Raw genomic sequence first — 13,727 nt, forward strand, 5'->3', positions numbered from 1 at the left:
AAGAGGACAGAGAAATAAAAGTAATTTTAAGAAAGTTTTGTTCAGATGATCAACATTGATATTCAATTTGGAAAGAAAAAGACTGGCTTTTAGGGAATGGAGCACTGGGAGATAATAAAGGGACCAAACATCTCTGTAAAAAACAGCAGAAGCACGAGAAAGAAATTGTGAGAGAGGCAGAAGGACCAGGATAAGAGGTTGTGGTCACAAGTGGGATGTTGGAATTTGAGGAATTTCTTCACAGGTAGAGCAATTGTGAATAATGACTAGGGTCAGAGTTTGGCCATACTAATTGGGTAGCTGAAGTAGGGACTTCAGCAACTGAGAGGACATGGGTTGATAGATGATGGCCATAAGAATGGTATGGCTCACTTGCATGAGGCCAAAGGAGGAGGAATTTAACCTGCATAGAAAGAGGAAGGGAAATGGTACAGACATGTGTGAGAGCCATGCCAATGTGGATACACTGCTTCCCATCCATTTGGACAGCTACAGGGAAAGGAAGAGGGGCCCTGGGGTAGAGCTGGTCTCAATTAAAACTGGAGGTAAAGAGATAGAGATATGTATTTACCATGGAGCGTGTAAAGAATGTAGAGAAGCTTATTAACCATGGAGTGTGAATTCAAGAGGGCATCATGGAAAGTTTGGGAAGAAGAGGCACAATGATGAGTGGGAAAAAGGAACCATGGAGCAGTTTTGAGGTAAGATTCCTCACTCTCCCTCACCCTCCCTATCCAATCTATTAGCAAGTCCTATAGACTGTCTTCTAAATATTTTTTAATCTGCCTGCTGCTTTTCATCTCCATTGCCACCTAGTGTCCAGACCTCCATGATTTACCACCTGGAACACAGCACTAACCTCCTCACATCCACTGTGGTCTCTTTTCCCCCAGTATCCAGTCTGCAACAATCAGAGTAATCTTTCTAAAATGTAAGTCTTATCACCTCACTCCCTTGTCTAAAATGCCTCAGTAGATCTTCATTGCCCCCAAAGATAGACAAAATCCATGCTTCCTAGCCTGATATGGAAGCCCACCATGAGCCAAGAAGCCCCTGCCTCCTTCTCTAGTCTCATCCCACCAGCCCCTCACTCGTCCCCTGTACTCAGCCCTGCTGAGGAGTTATAGCTCCCACTCCTGCCTATCTCTTCTCCTCTGGCTTTTCTTTGCTCGTGTTGCCTCCTCTGCCTGTCCTGCTCACTGGCATGGTAGTGCATAGTAGGCAGTGAATATATATTTGCTAAAGGAATTGCATACATTCCACTCATCTTTTGAAAATTAAGCTCAAGTGTTATGTCATGTATGAAGCCTTTCCTAACTCCCTCTCCATCCCAGATATTGCTGGCTCCACTCTCCTTTGTACATACGGTCTTCCATCTTAATGTCTATGTCACTTTATTGCATTTATGTGATGCCTTGTCTGTGTTCCCCTCCTAACTGTGATAGAGTGGCAGATTGTTGAGGGCAGGGCCTGTCTGATTCATCTTGTTACTCCATTGCCTGACACACTGCCCTGCACATAGGAGGTGCTAAGTGAGGATGAAAGAAGCATCAGTTGGACCTTTTCTAGAAGTTTCTTGGAGACAAGTTAGAGGCTTCCCTGTAACAGAGCAGATGGGAGAAGAGAAGAAAGCAGAGAGTTAGTACTGCTCTTTCAACAGAGAGGAGGGAGTTAACCTTGAGTACCAGAGTTTCTGGATAACTGTTTAGACATCTCTAGTCTCCCTGGCATGATGCAGTGATGGCCCCAGATGTCGTACATGGACCAAATAAGGTCTGGATTTGAGATTTTGGCCTTGTCCTCACCACTCAGACTGAAGGAGGGGCAGCCAACTCCGTGAGAAGAACCATCCAGACACCATCATGGATGAAAGGGAAAGCTCAAGATACTTCTTAGGAGTGGACACCACAGCCATAGTGCCTGGCCCCTAACCTATGTTCCTAGCCCAGCCAACCTCAAGTCCTGGGTGGATCCTGATCTAAGAGGCCCAGATTCATCCCCTGCCTCCCCTCCTAGCTGTTGAGGCTGGTGAAGGAACCTTAGGCAGTTCTCCTGAACCAGAGGGGCCAGGTGCCTCTCAGGAGCCATTCTGTGGACTGGCCTCCCAGTGCAACACCCCGTATGGCAGGTGGAGCTTGTCAGTCTACTATTCTACCCACCAAAGCCACACAAAGCAAGGGACCACCAGGTCAGGAGGGGCTGACCCTAAACCAGATAAGCCCACAGGGGAAAGTTTGGGTCTACTTCCAGGGCCCCTTCCTGAGTGAATCCAAGGGATGGGTTTGAGTCCATATTCATTGCCATTGGGAAGTGGGTAGTATTATACCCATTTTATGGAAGAGGTCATCGAGGCCAGGATATGGAAGCTCAGAGTGAGAGCCCCCTGCTAGAGTCTGAGGCTATTTTTTGAGCCTAAAATAAACAAGCAAACAAATCTTCAATTTCAGCTAGGTTGGAAAGGTAGAAGAGGAAAAGGGTCTCACCTGAGACCCAGCTGCCCATAGAGATTAGTCCAGGCCCATTCCCCAGTCAAATGATTGTCAGTAAGTTTGGAGCTAAAGATTTGGTCAGTTTATGACCAGAAAAGAACCAACCGCTGCAACCACCACCAAGACAACATTCACTGGTCTAGATGGCGCAGATACCCAGGGGACTGAAGGGTAGCCAGCAGGACTCCCCTGGAGCTGTGTTCTGCAAATGTGTTTCATGGTGCCAGGCCCCTGAATCATTCCTTCTGCCCTTTCCCCAGCTTGTCTCCGACACACAGGGGTGTCGTTTCCCCAACTCAACTTCTCTCCACTTGTTATGCCTAACTCATGGCAACAGAAGCCTCGTCTTCTGGTGTGGTGCTGCCTGAACCACCTGGAACCACAATTTGAGGGCCCCCATGGCCCTCCACGGCAACTCTGAGCTAATCCACTTTACTCACGCACAGCTGTCCCCAGCCCTATTTTCCTGAGGACTTGGGGCCAAGCTGTGGTCAGTTATTAGCAGGCTGGGTCTGCCTCTTACTTGCTGGGTGAACACAGCAGTTCCTTCCCCTTCCTTCAGTCCTCCGTTTCCCTTTATGTGTACGTAGTCCAGAAGAAGCCAGTTTATGATCTGGATTTTGGAATCATCTGTGCAGAAATGAGGTTTGTCCCTCAGCCTTCCCCTCCCTTGCCTCCTGCAGCCTCATTTGAGCTTGAGAGCCTCAAAAGAGATGTTATTAGCGTCTAAATTCAAAGAAAGAAGTGAGATTATTCCATAACCAGTCCCCTTGATTCAAGCAAAGAAACACTCTGGCTTTATTGTAAGGAAAATGGGGAGAAAGGGCCGGGCCAGGCCCTCTCAATTATGGCAGCCCAGGAGGCTGTTCATTCTCTGGGGCTTGGGAAGGGCTTTGGCTGCATTCAGTTTCTCCACATCACTGTAGCAGTACAAATTGGGGCCTTGGATGAGGTACAAGCCGAGACCGTTGGCAGAACATGAGTGAGGGCCGAGGGACTTTTCCACACACAGGGCCCCGTCAACCTTCTCGTGGGGCCAAGGAAGCTCTGTCCACGTGGCTGCAGCTCCTGACTTCAGGTCCAGCCACCACAGCCGCCGTCCTGGGAAGAAGGCACCAAACATAACATGGGCATCCTGACCTAGCCCTTCTCATGCCCTTTGAGGACCTATGCCATGGAGAAGTATCAGAACAAGCCTTAGCACCCAGACTCTCCTCACCTGCCATAACGTGGAGCCGAGAAGACCCAGGACACATAAAGGCTGCGTCCACAGTCTCAAGGCTGATCCCATGAGGGCTCCCGAGCTCCTTCTCCAGCCGCTTTGGATAACCATCTACTAGGGTATGGCCTCCCTTCGTCACGAAGATATATACCTGAGTGCCCTGGTGGACAAAGAACATGAATCAGCACAGAGTTGGATATCTCCTCAGTCTCTATCTCAAGCCTCGCTCCCAACACACACCTGGATCAGATAGAGTTTATCATCCCAGGAAAAGGCAGCATCCACTGTTGAAGGACCCTTGGGCCACTGATGGTCAATGGGCCAGCTATGCCACCCATCCTTGCTGGTGTCCAGGCGCCAGTGGTGAGACTCTGTGGAGTATCAGAGGCACCTCAAGTGCTGGTGGTAAAAGGCAGGGCAGTGAAAAGGCAAGTGACAGGTTCAGGGATGGGTCCTGAGAGGAAGAGAATGCAACCAGAGACCAAGAGGGAAGAGGCCAGGTGAGAGGGAGTAGAGCAGGACATGTTTGGCAAAGTTGGGCATTGTGACCTGATTAGAACCGGAGTCAGTAGGAGCCTGACAGAAGGGAAAGCATGGAGAACCGTGGCCAAGTTGCCAGGTAAGGTCAGTGTCATGGAGTTTGGTGGGGGCTCCCTATATGTCTCAGATGTCCACGTGCAGAGTTGCTATAGATAATGAGATATAGTGGCTATAAGCTCAAAGGCAAGCACCCCAGTGAGCTCCCACTGAGGTTCTCACACTGCCTGCTCGCTAATCCCTTGGGGTGGCAGGAGAGTGGGGTGGTGGGGGGAGGGCTAGCCAGACCAGTGCCCTTAATTCTCTTCTCTTTTCATAACGACTTATTAAAGGAATTATCTAAGCCCCCATTTACCTTTTCTTCCTCAACCTACTTCACTTACGCTTCTGTTTCCCTCCTCCATTGAAAGTGTTCCTTTCAAGGTCACCAGTATCCTCCAACTTGCCAAATCTAATGGTCAATTCTCTGTCTTCATCTTTGTCTACCTCTCAGCAGTGTTTGACTTCTCATGACTCCCTTCTTTAAATATCTTTTTGGATCTTTCCTCCCATGATACCAGATTCTTCCAGCATTCTTCTTATCTTTTTGTCTACTCTTCTCTTCAGCCTGATATCTAGTATTGGAATCCCCTAGTTTGGGCCTCTTCTCTATCTACACTCACTCTCTTGGTGATTTCTCCTAGTCCAGGGCTTTAAATTCCATATACATGCTGATGACTTTCAATCTGTTCTCTTCAGCCCTGATGGACCTCTCCTCTCCTCTCCTCTGAGTATCAGGCTCAAACTCAACTGCCTACCATGTCCAGTTGGGATCATTCAGCACCAAAAACCTAACATGTCCAAACTGGTTTCTGCCACCACCAAATACACACACACACACACACACACACACACACACACCCCTTCTCCTTCCCTAGTCTTTTCTAATTTTAGAGAAAAGAACTACCAGTCACCTGGGTGCTCAGCCCCCAAAAGCTAAGGCATTCTTGAAATCCGTCTATTCCTTTACCCACTCTGACCAATATCCAATCCATTGGTGATTGCCATTGGCTTGACCTCCAAAAGATATCATGAGGACTTCTCAACACCCCTCTGTTATTATCCTAGTCCAAGGTGTCACTACCTCTAATCCAGAAACTGCCAAACTACTAGCTGGATCGTGCTGACACAGCTGTATCTCTGTGACTTACATTCCACAGAAGCCAGAATGATCTTTAAAAAAATAAGTCAGAACATATCACAGCCCTACTCAAGACCCCTTCTGGGCTTCCGTTTACAGTTGAAAATCCATACCAGGCCTATGCAATCTGGTCCCTGCCTCCCTCTTTTCAAGCCACTCACCTGCTCCTTTGCTATTCTTCAGCCACACTGGCCTCCTCTCCTGATTCCTCAAAGTATTTGCTGTCCATCCTCCCTAAAATGCTTTTCCTCCAGTGTTTTATGTGGCTAGTTCCTTTTTATCACTGAAACCTCAGCTCAAAAATAATCTCTTCAGAGAAAGGGCCCCTCATTCTCCTCACTTCTATGCAATTATCTTGTCTTAGTTTCTTCACAGGTTTTTTTTTGACAGTTAACATTTTTTATTTTGTATTTAAAAACAACAACTTTTAAATCCATTTGTACTACTAGCTCCAAGTGGTATTTGAGCATAAGAAACATTCTGATGTTCCCAGAACACTTCACAGCTATTAATACTACCTGAAAGTATTCTCTTTCCTTTTTTTCTCTTTCTTAGTGTCCTCTCTCCCTAGCAGGCTTTGTGAGGGCAGGTGTCTCGTCTGCCATCTTGACTACTGTAATCCCAGTGTGTAGAACAATGCCTAGTGCCTATCAGGTGCTCAGTAAGTATTTGTTGAATAAGTAGCTGGCATTCTCACTGCAGCCACAAGTTCTCTTTTTAGCTGTTTACTGGGCATGTCATGGTGACTGCATATTTACCTTCCCATCTTGCTGAAACTGCCCTGCTCATGGCCCCTATTTTGAGGATCAGAGCTATGCTGTTCCTTGCGCAGGGGAAATAAGTGATGAGTCTCCAATTCATCAACAGCCAATGCATAGGCTGACCAGAAAGCTCTTTAATGTGGTCTGGAATAAAAATATGGACTAAGTCAGTCAGATTCCCTCTCTGGAAATCCGACTAGGAAAAAGAGAGCAACTGAGGCAGTTATCAGTTGGACCTGAGGTTGAAAGATCATGAATAGAGAGAAGGTGGAGAGGACACATTGGTCCATGTGAAATCAAAGTTGTGAAAAAGCAGAAAGAATGGATAAGAAGCTATGAGGTAGAGGGAAGAGAAAAATTCATGAGAGGAGGAGGACCAGCCCTGAGTAGCTGGGTCACACAGGTGTCTTCACCAAGATAGTGAGTTCTCACCTCAGCTGGATATTTTTAATGTAATGGTGTTCTCTCTATGTCTAGGTACTCTCTTAACAGCTATGGAACATAGCTAATGCTTTGAATTTAGGAGTTCAGCTGCATTCTAGTCATAGTCACATGGCCTTTAAGTTCTGTGGTCTCTCCATGGCTGGGTGTTCTCTCGACATTTCTGTGTGGTTGCTCTGGCCCTGTTTTATCTATCTATCTATCTATCTATCTATCTATCTATCTATCTACCTATCTATCTATCCATCCATCTATCTCTATCTCTATCTCAACCTCTATCTCACTTTGTCTGTGTGTCCTCCCAATGGTCCTATGCTCTCACCATAGCTGCATGTTCTTCTGATACTTATGTGTTCTTACCATGGCATATATTCTCAGTATACATGATATTTTCACTATAGGTGTGTTTCATCATGGATGTATGTTCTCATTAGAGCATGCATTCCTGTTGTGGGGATATGCTCTCCTTGTGACTCTGTATTTTTCATTATATCTTGGTAGCCATATCGATCAGATCTGTTCAAGAGTTAAGAGTAAAAAAGAATTTTCACTACTCTATGTTCTTACCACTATTTTACATTTGTATCTGATCATACAAATATCTTAGGCTGAGTACAATGTTGCTGTTCATCCTTCTCTTGGAGCTGTTCTCAAGTGTGGATCAAGACTCATCACCATCTGCCTGACTAACCCCAGAACATCCCTGGGTGTCATTAGATGGCTTTACCAATTAATCCCACAGGTCTGGGGAGAGGAGAAACCTCCTCAAGCTAGTCACTCAGAGGAGAAAACTCCTCGGACTAGTGAAGCTGTCTCCTAAAGGTCTAAGAGACCCAACACTTCTCGATGGCTCTCAGCAATGGGAACATCTGATCCCCAGGTAGTGCTGTGCCTGACAACCTGAATATAGGAACAAGGCACCTGGAAAAACGTGGAGCTCCTGAGGATAAGCTCAGGGGGAGCCAGAGGAACTGGCAAGACATGCAAGAACAGAGGGAATATGACTCCTCATAGAGACCCAGAGAGGTCCAGAGAGGGCACAGAACACGGAGCAGATGGTAGTAGAAGGCAGACAGGTGGATGAAGTTATAGACCTGGGCAATGGGAGACAAAGTTGAACAGTGTATGCATCAGAGGAGATGAGGGATGAAAAATGGCATGCTAATGATGCTAAGGATGGGGACCGAGGGGACAAAATAAGGGATGCAGTGATGAAAATGGAGGAAATGTATCAGAGATGGAAGACACATGTGAAAGAGATGGGAGGTATGGAGGGCAGAAATTGGGAAGTCGGGGCGGGGAGCATCTCTCACCACTGAAGGCGTAGGTGGCACCATGGTTGTCAGACACCAATGCAGACAAGGCTAGATCTGGGCTACATCGCGAAGCCCCATAGCCACGGTGGGTACCAGTCCCGTGGCCAGTCCTGTTTCTGTGGCCTGGGGGGAGAAATAGGCAAGGGGGAACACAGAAGGAGACTAGAAGTCAGAATGAGGTCTGAGGTGGAAGAGACTGCTGGGTTAGTGGGGGTGTAGGCTTCCCCCATATAAGGACAGCTGGGAAGAGTCAGAATGGCAGTGGGGCTAGGGCAAGGGCTAAGATGTTGCAGCACACAGTTAAGGTGGGAGCTGTGGCATATGAGGTCTGCAAACTCAGGGAAGGTGGGCGAATTCCACTAGGACCCAGCGGCTGGAGCTTTCTTACCTCTGCCAGGGCAGGGCATGAAGTAGTCTCGGACATCCAGAGGGTACTTGGGAGGTACCTCTCCTGAGACGGGGTTGAAACGCAGGAACTTGTTACCCGAGAAGCAGTAGTAGCGGTTGAGCCATCGCATGGCAGAGGAGCAATTCTGAACAGCAAGCCAGAAACGCTCCTTTGTGGTTCTCGTAGCCAAGTCCCAGAACCAGGTGCGGTTACCTTCATCCAATCAATCAATGAGCATTTAGTGAAGCCAGGCTATACTCTCCCTTTTGCTTGCACTGGGCCCCAGGATGGGCCAGATATGGTCCTGGCCACATGGAGCTCACAGCCCAGCAGGGAAACAATTGAGGAGAGTGATCATACAATAAAATTCAGCAGCAAATTGCAGATGATCAGCTCAGCAAGGGCAGTGGAGAGAGTCATGGAAAAGTTCCTGGAGAAGATGATACTTAAACTAAAATCTGAAGCAGGAGTTATAAGGTGGACTAGAGAGGGAGATAGAACTCCAGAGAGATGAAAGTCTGAAGCATGAAGCAAATTGGGTGTCCGAACAGCACAGAATTTCTGGAGCTTCATATTCAATGTAAGGGTATGCTGAGAGGTGAGACTGGAGGGCCAATAGGGGCTTGGTCATGGAGAACCTTATATGTCAGACTAAAGAATATAGATTTGTCCTAAGGGTCATGAGGAACAATGAACTTTTAGCAGAGTTATACCCAATTACCTTTCCCAGGATGACTTCTTCTCCTTCCCCTACTTGACCTCTAGAACATAACTGGATTCTTTATTTCTTCCCTTCCTTGGGAAGCCATAGAGTGACTCCACTACCACCACCATCCCTACCACTACCTCCATCACCACCAACCCACCATTACTCCAGTCTGGGCCGACCTTTGAAGAAGAGGATGCCCTCATCTTGGCATTCTCCACGGTGACATTCCACAGCTGCATCCAGTGGGGATGGGATTCCAGGAAACTCCTCTTGGAGCAACTTTGGATATCCTTTCTCCTTCTTCCCAGGAGGGTACACCCAGACTTTGTCCCCCTGCATAGAAAAGCACCTTGTTTTTAACTGTGCACTGCCCCTCTCATACTGCCATTCTGCATTCACCCACAACATCTTTGATCTATTGCACTTACATGATATTCTCCTGCAGCCCCATACACTCTCAATCCATCTGTAGACAACAATGTGCTGTCCCCTTGCACAAATACATACCTTCAGTTAGATTGTGCAAATCCCATCACTATTACTATAACACACACACATCTGGCTGTGTACAACCAGACACTCCCATAGCACACTTATCAGCAACACCATCAGTCTTGGCAAACATCCACAAATAGTCATCCTACAATCATCCATCCATTCATGCATTCATTTGTTCATTTATCTATTTATTCATTCATTCAAGAAAGTTGCTGAATGACTGCTATGTGCTAGGTATTGTGAGAGGCACTCGGGATAAAAGGATGACAAGACTCTGTCTCCTCCTTCAAGGAGTTCACTGTACAAAAGCAGAAAGGATTCCTACAGTCCTGGCCATGCAACCACCAAGGTGGAAGCATGTGAAGTGCATTGGGGATGTAGGGAGACTGCCTGTCTACCAGAGAATCCCTCGAAGCCTTCACAGAGGAGGAAGCACCTGGGCCAAGAGTTGAAAACCGAGCCAGAATTTTCTAGGTGGACAAGTGTGGACAGGGTGTTACCAGAGGGAGTAGCATGTACAGAGCGTGTTCAGAGAACTATATGTAGTCTTGTGTGGCTGGCACACAGGGCAGGTGAAAAGATAACCAGAGGCCAGATCTCAAGACCTATGTGAACCCAGCTTGCAGGAACCAGCATGTGGCGATGCCACTTACTGAGATAGGGAACCCATGAGGAGGGGTGGATTTGTAAGGAAGATACTAAGTTCAGTTTGGAGGATGCTGAATTTGACGTCCCTGTGGAACATTTAAGTCAGAGATGTCTGCTACAAAATTGGAAAGAGATGTCTGGAGCTCTGTGAGAGATCCAGATCTGGCGCCCACAACATAAAGTCCTCAGAGCCATGGCAGTGGTTGAGATCACACGAGGAGGTGATAGAAGGGCTGGGATGGATCCCCCAGGAACATTCAGGGACCGGCCAAGGAGGAGAAGCCTGAGAAGAGCAGGAAAAGAGGCAGGAGGGAAAACATGGCTGGCATTGAGGGCCACCCAACCACACAGCATTTTTGTGCAAGTTAGAAGGCACCCCTTCCTCTGAGCAGACCCAGACTGAGCCAGGGAAATGGGCGTCAGTGAGCACAATAGGCTGGGTTTCATTCTCCACTCTCCCCCTTGGCCAGGTGCCATTGTGTTGTGCACAACCTGGCCACCATGTGAAGAGAACCTGATGCAGGGTCATGGAAGGTAAGGGAAGAAATTGCCAGGAAGGGAAGGTTGGCCAACAGCATGAGACGTAGCAGAGAGCTCTGGATGAAGATTAGGATCGAAGAATAGCCACTGAATGCTGTGCCTGCCAGGCCCACATGCAAGCACATTCCATTAACCTGAGCTTTTCCCAGAAAGGAGGGCACAGTGGGAGGAAACCTGGAACCTACTGGTGAGGGCTCCATGCCAAGGCCACTTGGGGGAGGGTCTCTAGTATTGATTCCAGCACTTCCTGGCTAGGCCCTGACCTTGGCCCAGCAGTACCTTGATCAGAAAGACGCTGTCATTACTACGGCGGAATGCAGCATCCGCAGGGCCAATGAAATTCTTCCACCTCTCTGAGATTAATTCGCGGGTCCAGTTGGGACTCTTCCACATGAACTCCCCTGAAAAATACACACCCACTGAGGGACCCAGAATAACCTCTGTCCTACTGAGACAGTTACAGAGAAGTTGTGGGTGATACTCTTAGATACTTCCTAAGATCTCCCAGAGATGGATACCCCCTCAGTGAAGGGGACCAAGTCTGAGGTCCCCAGTGCCCAAACCCAGACCCTCCTACCTTTGAAAAACACCATGGCCCCATGTTCATCCAGGGTGGTAGCATCAGAGCTCCAGCCATCTGAGCAGCGTTCTGGTGTGGAGGTGGGGAGATGGCAAATAAAAGACCAGTCAGATAGAACAATGCAGAGACACAGCCAGACACATAGACAGGCTCAGGGAGTCAGGCCCTCACCGATCACGTCTGGGTCCTGCTTGACCCCATTCCCACCTTCAGCTCCGGTCCCAGGTGCACTATCCCTAGAGAGAAGACACACAGCTGTCTGGGTCCACTGGGCCGAATCCCTCTCCCTTAGCTGATCCCACACTTGCCCCAGACCTATAATCTGGCCCTATCCCACCCTAGCCCAGACCCCAGTCCTTCTCCCATTCCAGCTTTACTCACGGAGGAAGAGGGTTGGCAATGGCCAGAGACCAGCACAGGCCCAACAACCCCAGCGCAACTGGTCCTCCCAGCACTGGAGCCATGCTGAGCTGGAGAGGCCACAGGACAGCTCTGGGCACCTGGCTGATCTGTCTATATAGAGATGGTGGCAGCACCACCCTCTACCTCTAAGCCTACTGGGAATGAGCTGCCTCTCAGGACTTCGCCAATATTGGCTGATTACATCAATGCAAATAAGGTCAGGGTCTGGACAGAGAGCTGAGTCCAAGACTAACTTTTCCCAGTAGGAGGTCCCATCCCCCTTCAATGACTTTCCTGGAGCACTGACTAGATCAAGCCATTGATGCCGAGCTGTGACTCTTATCACCTTGGTGATGGGTCTGGGTGCCCATAAGGTCAAGGAAGGGGGCAGATTGATTGAGGATCACCTTTTTGTGGTTGGATTTACCTCTACAATGAGGGGAGGAGAGAAGAAGAGGAAACTAACACTTTTGTGTACTAGGAGACAAACCCTGCTAAAACAGCTAAAGACACTGATACTTATGTATACTTAGTAACCACACACACATGGAAACATACTTAGAAATACTCAGATAACGACCTTTTCCATGCTCCATCAAGGGCCTTTCTGGCGCATTCCTAAGTCTCTTCAGCTTTGCCCTTGATGGGTTATCAAATGTCCAAGTCCCACCCCTGGCCCCACCCCCACTGGCAAAGAGCTTTGCGAAAGTCTGGGAGGGAAGGGCTGACAGTATTGGGGCAGGAAGCAGTGTCTCTCTTCCAGAGGGCACTGCTAGTAATTAGTCTTTCTTCATCATTTCCACCTTAAGGGAAAAGTGCTTTATTTACCCATCACAGAATAAATAGAACTGTAACTGGGGTTTCACAATATTTACAACTCATTCTTGCTTAAATGCTATCCTTTCAATGAAGCCTTTCTTGACCACCTTATCTAGGCATTTCAGGCTCTCGCTTGTTTCCTTTATGTCACTTATTAAAACTTGAAATTATTTCATCTACTTATTTCTTGCTTTTTTTCTTTGCTTTGTTTTGCCTGTCTTGTTTACTATCATGTTCTGTCCATCTAAAATAGTACCCGGCATAATATAGGTGCTCAGCACATATTCGTTGAATGAAAAAAAAAATGGATTTCAAGTTCTGACTAGTGTTGCTAGAGTTGCAGCCACATTTCTGGCTATTTTCCTCCTTCTAGGGTAAAGGGAATATCAGGAATTGGGGTGTGTTATGATGGGAGGCATACTGTGATTGAGGGTCACAGGTCCCCTTGTCACTGCCCTTCGTCTTATGGTTGTTTCCCTCTATGTCCCAGCCCCACATCCCTCTCCTCCTCGAGCCCTGGGATCTCACCTGCATCTCTAGTACCTGCTATACTCAGTACTCCCTGGGGCCACTCCCAAAGCCTGCCCCATTTCCACCTGAGACTCAACTGCTCAATCTAAAGACAGATATAGGCAGAGTCAGCTGCCAGCTTTGCTCCTCTCTCCTCATTTGGGGTGGCCGTTTCTGCTTGTCCTGAGCCCTTCCCAGCCTTCTGGCCTGAGCTGAGGAGAAAGCCCTTGTCCATACTTGGGTCTGAGCGCCCCCTGGAGGCCACATGGATCAGTGCGCAGCCACCCTTCCACCAGAGGCCAGAGCCCAGGACTTCTCCTCCCAGAAACTGCTCTCCACAGCTTTCCTCCCTCACTCCTCTCAGCCTGGCTGTGGGGCCTTAGTGGCACATGCCCTTCCTCTGCAAACCCCTGCTACCCAGAGCGCGTTTGGGGACCTCAGTCTCTTGCTTGATGTCCTGGGGAATTCAAGCCCAGAAAAACCCAACTCTCTCCTTTTCCGTGTAGTCTTCTCAGACATCTTAACCAGCAGCTTTCTGGCTTCCCCTAAAGGGGCTCTGAATATGGGCCTGCAAATGTCTTCATGATCAGAGCTTCCTCCTATATTATCAGGGGCCACATTTAAGCTGGACACTGACCACTGTCCCTTGGAATGGCTATGTCCAGCCTGCCCTGCCGCTAATCTGAG

General features: G+C 48.2%; 1 protein-coding gene across 1 annotated transcript; it reads right to left on the reverse strand.

Annotated features, from left to right (window-relative positions):
• Positions 1-3,263: 3,263 nt before the first annotated feature.
• Positions 3,264-11,902, reverse strand: HPX (hemopexin). The gene is made up of 10 exons (XM_008524127.2): positions 11,691-11,902; positions 11,481-11,545; positions 11,307-11,378; positions 11,009-11,130; positions 9,223-9,376; positions 8,335-8,547; positions 7,944-8,069; positions 3,952-4,082; positions 3,709-3,871; positions 3,264-3,590 (listed from the first exon to the last, which is right to left on the reverse strand). The coding sequence occupies exons 1-10, from the start codon at positions 11,771-11,773 to the stop codon at positions 3,331-3,333; spliced, it is 1,389 nt and encodes a 462-aa protein (XP_008522349.2). The 5' UTR covers positions 11,774-11,902; the 3' UTR covers positions 3,264-3,330.
• Between the last annotated feature and the right edge of the window lie 1,825 nt (positions 11,903-13,727).

The sequence above is a fragment of the Equus przewalskii genome, chromosome 6 (assembly GCF_037783145.1).
Source record: "Equus przewalskii isolate Varuska chromosome 6, EquPr2, whole genome shotgun sequence".
Classification (NCBI taxonomy): Eukaryota; Metazoa; Chordata; class Mammalia; order Perissodactyla; family Equidae; genus Equus; species Equus przewalskii.